This window comes from Heterocephalus glaber, unplaced genomic scaffold, assembly GCF_053883595.1.
Source record: "Heterocephalus glaber isolate CG9 unplaced genomic scaffold, H.glaber_assembly_v1.0 deba00000281, whole genome shotgun sequence".
Lineage (NCBI taxonomy): Eukaryota > Metazoa > Chordata > Mammalia > Rodentia > Bathyergidae > Heterocephalus > Heterocephalus glaber.
The window spans coordinates 6,227,642-6,235,219 of record NW_028258139.1 but is presented as its reverse complement, the minus strand read 5'-3'; the positions used below and the strand labels follow the sequence as shown (position 1 = coordinate 6,235,219).

At 33.3% G+C, this 7,578-nt stretch overlaps 1 protein-coding gene across 1 annotated transcript; it reads left to right on the top strand.

Moving 5' to 3' along the window:
- The first annotated feature begins 1,541 nt into the window (after positions 1–1,541).
- Ppdpfl (pancreatic progenitor cell differentiation and proliferation factor like) lies at positions 1,542–7,420 on the top strand. The gene is made up of 5 exons (XM_004837527.4): positions 1,542–1,746; positions 2,238–2,332; positions 3,460–3,537; positions 3,637–3,724; positions 4,601–7,420. The coding sequence occupies exons 2-5, from the start codon at positions 2,278–2,280 to the stop codon at positions 4,611–4,613; spliced, it is 234 nt and encodes a 77-aa protein (XP_004837584.1). The 5' UTR covers positions 1,542–1,746; positions 2,238–2,277; the 3' UTR covers positions 4,614–7,420.
- Positions 7,421–7,578: the final 158 nt, after the last annotated feature.

Below are 7,578 nucleotides of genomic sequence, written 5' to 3'. Positions count from 1 at the left end.
AACTTAGTGAATAAAAAATATCATCTATTAAAAGATGCCTTTAAAATCTCTCTTCTTTTGGAAAAAGGAAAACATTCCTAAATAACTCAAACATTAAAATATTATAATGGAGGTTGTAATATATTTTGGAATTTATGTTAATAGGAATAATCCTGATAATGCTAAAGTGAGTAATAGGAAGAAAAATAAAAGGGAGCTAGAAAATGATGAAATGTAAAACCAAGAGAAGACAAAATAATTATTTGAAAAATGTAATTTAATAGAGAAACCTATAGCAAAAATAAGAAAAAATGAAAGATGCAAAAGGAAGAACTATTACCATGTGGAATAGGCATTTATTTTTATAATATATATTTCAGGTATATAACATGATGGTTAGATACACCCACACATAATGAAATGATTACTGCAATCAAGTAAATTAACATATCCATTATTTAACATGAATATGTAAAATACATTTCCTTTTATTTTATGACAAGAACTGCCTAAATCTACTTTGTTGGCAAATTTGCCATATAGAATACAGTATTAGCTATTGTTCTCATGCATTTTTACATCTCTAGATTTATTTATTTTACATAACTGCAACTTTTACCCTTTGACCGACATCCTAATTGGACTGGTTCCCCATATCTGGTAATCACTGCTCTAGGATCTCCTTATAATGTATTCAACTTTTTTAGATCCCACACGTGAGATAATGCAGTGTTTTCTTTCTGTGCCTGGAGTTGATATGTAAAATGAACCACAATTACAAACTACCATAATTGTTTTGAATACATTTGAAAATCTAACTGACATGAATAATTTTAAAGCAAAATTGAATTAAAAATACACAAGCAAAACCAACATCCGCAGCAATTTGAAACAGCAATTGCAATGACCACCCTTCGAGATAAAATGAAGCCAAAATTTGATAAATCAACTGAGTCTATCAAATGCCAAATCAATCTACATTACTAAAATTGGAATAAAAGAGATTTTGCATCAATAAATAATATTGATACAGTGTCATAAATTTTTCCACATGATCCCTGAAATCATCTATCTTTTGTCAGTCTTGCTGGAGTTGCTAACTCACTCTCTGTCTGCCCATTAAGTCCTACTGCAGATGTCCCTTTCCCAGGAAGTTTTTAAATCTCTAGAATTCTTTGTTGTTCTCCTGTGACTGTAGACTCTACCTGCACCATTGTACCTGTGGGTATGTTCATCTCCTTAGCTAAACTGCAGAAAATCAGCCTGTGACATCCCCAGTTGTGCCCAGCTTGGTTCTTTTAGTAGAGTGTGTGTTTTTACCTAAGGCTGAAGACATACCTGAGTATCACTTCCTTCCAGGTAAACAGTAGGGAGTTTTAAGCTGTGACATTTAAAAGAATGAATCCAACCTGGGTCCGAGGCCAAATGTCCTGTTGATTGCAGTCTAAGTTGGCATGCTGGCACACTGCAAGGTCCTTGAGACTGTTGGAGGGCAGAGGAGCAGAGGGAGTTCACTCACAGCCTTTGTCTGGCTGGGTGCCCCCTGACCTCACATTGCCCACTGCGCAGGTTCCGGGCAGCCTGGACTGTGATATAAAGTGTCCTTCGGGGTTCCAGATCACGTTACCAGGCATTGCAGTTGATTCTTGGTTTCTGGGCTGCTACAGCCTCTCTCAGAGCACTAAGAATCAGTTCTTTCAATGTGTGTATTTTCTGAAGAAATTGTAAAGCCACATTTGTTCTCAAAGCACAAATTGGGGAAAGCAGGTGAGTGACTACGCTATGTGCTAATATTTTTATTTTTATTTTTTTAGGTTTGTTTTAGGGAGAGTAGGTTGCATGGGCATTTTTTTTTTAAGTGAATATGTAGTTTTTCTTTGTTTTTCCCCAAAATAAATGTACTAGTTTATTACTTTCTTTTTTCCAACCTGGGGGCCAATCCAGGGCCTTGGCACCAAGCTACATCTCCAGCCATTTTTAATTTTATTTTTTTTATTTGAGTTAAGGACTTGCAATGTTGCTGGACTCAATCTTGGTGATTTTTCTGTATGAACCTCTCTTAAAGTTCTGGGATTATAGACTTGCTACATTTTTCTTTATTGCTTTATATTTGCAATTTTGTGTAAACAATTAAATTCTTGTTATCATATATTTATTAAACATCAAAAAATGCTGCTTTACAAAAACAATTCACTCAGAGGAAAAGGAAACTCCATGCTATTAATGGCAATGTCTCTTTTCTGGTCACTGTTCCTCAGGCTGCGGCTCCCAGCTCTCCGATCTCTCGCTGGTGAAGCCATGGCATCAGTCCCTTCCATTGGCTGTCTTCTGGCCACAAATCAGTATTATCGAAGTAAGTTGTATGCAAAATACAGAATATCCCCAGAGAATATGATGAGAGGTGATGTTCGTGCAGCAGAGTTGACCTACACATCCTGAGCAGAATTTAAGGGAGAAAACTTGACAGCTGTTGGTGACAGTGGGAGAAACAAAGCTTGGAGACAAAGCTCCTAGAACCAGCCTTACCTTGGCTCATTTCTGGGCTTCAACCATGTTAGTTCTTCTTTCAAAATTATATTTTAGATTCATGTATTTTCTAGTTCATAAGAGTATTTTAAAACCTGAAAGATTTCGTATAAATAAAATAGTACTCAGTTCTTTAGAAACGGAGGCAGCATGACTTTGCTTCAAACATTTTACAATTTCCATTTTCTGCTGCAAATAATAAGTCAGCATTTGTCCGGCCAGTTTCATTCTTATTAATCTATTAATCTGGGCATATTCATGGATGAAGGGAACAGTGTAGCTTGTAAAGAAGACTGAGAAATTTTGTAAAGTTAACAAGTATTTAGAACCAAATTAATATTTATTGAAAACGTGGGTGCCAATAACCTGTAAACTTTCTTATTTCAAAGATTGTGCATAATGTTTAAAATATCTATGAACTTATTCTTTTTTTACAAAAGATTACATTATTCTTATTTATTTGTTGTTATTTTATCAACAGAAGTTATAGTCTGAGCTTTTAAATGACTTACTGATTTAAAATATAAGCCAAATAAGACAAAAATATTCTTTTAAAGTAATTTCTTAATGTCTAAACCTGGTAATTTTATAACATTAAATATGTCTATGTAATGTTTTAATATACTACAGCAATACAACTTTTTGTACTTCTTGAGTTTTTGAATTTGAAAACATTTATGACATATTTTAAATTCTATGTCTTTACCTATGGAGGAAGAGAGAAGAAAAGTTATTGACCATGGTAATGAACATGCTTTATTAGCAGGAAATGTAATATTCCTTAATATGGGAGGCTTCTCTTTGATTGAGGTTCTAACCAAATTTTCACTTAATTCATGACCCAAGGGTAAATGGCTTCAAACTGTTACTAAATATTTATCTATATAGACAATATCACGTGTTTCTTGTTTTGTCATTTACTTACTTGTTTCTGCTCATATCTTTTTCCTCTAGAACCTAGTATTTCTTCAGTTAGTTCATTGACTGGCACTGATTCTGTTAACATCATAGATGATGAGAAACCTCTACAAGGTGCTTAGTTTGTATCTTAATACCATCTTCATTATTTCCCTGTGTTTTTAATCTTTCAAATTTTTTGGTAAGAGATTTAATATGAATATTATTTGATAGGGTTACCTGAAGTGTCAGAATCCACCTGGTGGTTTAAATCCTTTTTCTACTCTGAACCTGTGAGAAGCAAAGCTCTGTCTGCCAGTGGGTGAGTTTTAGCCTTTTCTGATGAAGGCATTTCTTGCTTTCTGATTGAACCAGTGCATGCAGTAACCATCATGGAACCAATTAGGGGGACACACAGCAGGGCTTTGATGTGAGGACACCTAAGGGATGGAGCAAACAGCTGCTCCCCGTTGTCACAGCCGTTAATAGGAGCAGGAGCACCACTCCCCCGTCAGTTCCCGAGCAAAGACTGAAAAGTTATGCCAGTTTGCACCACTGTTTAGAGGAGGGTGATGTGGGAATATAAGGCTGGGTTCTAAATTTGTCTTCACAGTAGCTTCAGGAAAAGGGTGACAGTGATGAGGTTGCCATCGATCTAGAATGGTTACCTTCCTGAGTAACCTTGCTCAGACACCCTGCTGGTCCGTCAGCTTGTGTGCCTGGCCAGTTCTTAGACTGATGGAGCTGGCAGCTCTGTGAGCTGCTATTTCCACACACATCGAACTCTAGCACAGTGAACAGCACACTTGTTATTCTATTCCTTCTTTAAAAAAAGAAATCATGTTTTTCGTGTGTTTTGGAAATTTCAATAGCTCACTATTAAGTGGAATACAAAGAATATATAATTACAGTTCTTAACTCTGAGTTAAAAGATAGTGATTTTGATGAATTTCCCAAATAAAACAACTTTGAAATAGAATCAATATTTTAAATAATTTTAAAATTCAATGTAAGGCTAATTGTTGAAAAGATGTTTTAAATTTCTTTGTTGCTTGTAGATTTAAATTATCTGATGTTTCATTTTCCCACTTTACTTTGGCTACAAAGACAACCAAAATTACAGATAAGTATTTCAAAGCTAGTCACTTTTGCATTGCTATTTGGTGAACACTGTGTTAATGTCGAATATTTTGTGCAGCATTCACAACTGATTTTGAAATGAAGATTTCTCCCTGCTTTGGAGCTGCAGAGTTGAGCTCTATCCTCGGTGTGCCAGCTAGTTCAGAGGACTCTTCTGACTTAGTGGTCATCTACGAGACAAGATAAAAAAGCCACCAGTATAGCAGAAGTTGGTGAATCCTCCTCAATGCTAAGAGGGTCACTGGAAGTGGCATCAGCCACATGGAGAGTGGACGATGTGCTTTTAGAGAAACGTACCTTATTAGAGCAAAGAGTCTTTTCATTATTTGTATTATTTTTATCTAGAAATTTAAGTTAGACTCTTTTTATGTCTGTCGAATGACTTATAATGCTTTAAAATGGAAGCATCCATGTTTCATGTAATAGTTTAAGTACTGGATTCTAAAGCATAGAAAAGTTGCAAAGTTGTATTTCAAATCATAAAAGTTGGAAATAGCATCATACCCTTAAATGTACTACCTTTAAAATACACTACTATAGATCTAATTGTGTAGAGTTTAAAATTCATGATCTTGGTACTTAAAAACATGTAAAATTATTGTGGTACAACATTAAGAACAAAGTATGATAATCTAAATATATGATATAATGGTAGTTGTATTAAAAAGTTACACATGGATAGGAATAGATTAGAAGGAATGACACCAAAAGGGTGACAGAAGTTGTTATGTTTAGAAATGGGATAATGAATAATTATAATTTCCTTCTTGATATATTTTTCTGTACCTTCACATTTTCTAAGATGAAAGTTTTTGTGTATAAACATAAAATAATAAATGTTAATATAAAAATAAATACCAAAATAAGTTTTCTGAATATACATGTTCCCTAAATTTATCAGAATATTCTCTATTTTCTCCAATATTGGGTAGATAAATGTTAATGAGTTTTATTTGGAAACCTTTAGTGAGCTGCTTATAAAATGAGAAGTATTAATATAAAATGAGAAGTTTAGATGTTAGGGATATTGAATTCACTCAGGCAGATGTCACTAAAGAGATGTGGCTAATGTAGCATTAAACATCCAGTAGAGCACATGTGATTATTACTCAACTACAGAATCATGACAAAATGTCAAGCCTGAACTTTGTATCTGTTGACATTAATGACTGATCATCTACTCTTTCCAAATGGAAAATACATTTTTTTCCCAATTTTGTTTTTCTCTATCACTTAACTATCAGTTAAGAACTCAAATGCCACATTCTCCTATATTGGTGAGGGCAAACCTTTTAGAGCTTTGAATGATACAAACAGCCTGCTGTGGCATGGTTGCCATAAGTTTGCCACCACTATCCTATATCAGTGTTTAGAAATTATGGCTTCTCTGGTGTTTGCTTGTATATATACTTTTTGTTAATTTATAGAAGCCAATGAAATATTTGGTGTGTGTTTTACTTGGCTTAAGTCTAAAATTAAACCACAACAATTAGAGACTGATTTTTTTTTAAGTGAGAGGAAAAACAGGGAAGCAAAATGGTTAATTGTAGGAGGTCTGTTTTTATGTTTATTTTATCAACAAATTTCAATTTTCTTAACCACTTGTTAAATATGTGAACAGCTTATTTGATGAATTTACCAAAATAAGAACTCAGTCTCTACTTTGTTTACTTAGAAAGCTATCACTTATTAAATTATTTAATTTTTTGGCTTATGTATTTTTTTGCATTTAGTACATGTTAAAAAGTATAACTGTTAATTTAGTTTAGACAAATGCTATTGTTTATGAACCTTGCTACTACTTAAATACTACGTATTTTATGTAACACTTCAAGTCAAAAATATCATGTGCATTGCTGTTAACCATTTTTAGAGTAGTTATGGATATACATACATGCCCCCCCGCACATATAGTGAGGATGGATACCTTGCAAAAATACAATCTTTCTGGAGAATAATATTAAAATGAACACAAAAAATGATTTAAAACACAGAAAAGATTCTTGGGAGGTATCCTAGAATTTCTACAAAATTAGAAGGAAAAATAAAAAGAACAAAATGTCTTCTATTACTTCTAGGTAATTAAAAAAATTAAAATACATGTTGATGCTATCTTTACAAAGTATGTCTTACCCAGCAAGACTGGCCATCATGAAGGACAGAAAGCAAAACAAATGCTGGTGAAATTTTGGGAAAAAGAAATCCTTCCACATTGTTATTGGGAATGTAAAACAGTAAAACTACTGTGGAAATCAATATGGTGATTCTCAAAACAGTGAAAACAGAAATTCCATTTGGACCACCAATTCCTCTTCTGAGTAACTTCTCCAAATAATTAAAGCCATCAATTATAGTGATACATGCATAACCATGTTTATAGCAGCACAGTTCAAAATAGATAAATTATGAAAAGCAGCCCATATATCCATCACCAAATGAATGGGCAAAGAAAATAATATGTATATATATATTATATGTATATATATATGGTTACTTACCATAAAGAAGGATAAATTTGAGTAATTTTTAGGAAAATGGATACATCTCAAGACCATAATGCTAAGTGAAATAAATAAAGTGGAAGATAAATATCACATGGTTTCTCTAGTATAAGAAAGCTAAGATATGAGTAATCTAAACTGCAAAATATAAGAAAGATGGAAGGAAACAGGGAGTTAGACTTTGTAGTGATGAGGAGATCAGAGGAAGAGGGGAAGATGAGGGGAAGGTAAAGTAAAAGTGATGGAGATGTGATATGTGTAGTATCAAGTTCCCAGGATAAATATAATTATTATGTATTACAACAATATAACAACAATAAAAATACATTTAAAACTACTTATTTTTATCAATAAAATATGTTACAGATAGGTGTTAATGGAACTGGGTTATTTTAATCAAAATTTCTTCTGCATGGTTTCATTGCCTATTAGGTAGATAATCTAGTGATGGCTAAACATGTTAGACAAATCTCATGTCTAAATGCCTGAAGATGCTCTTTGATCATTCTAATGTGATACTATGAAATGCTATTTG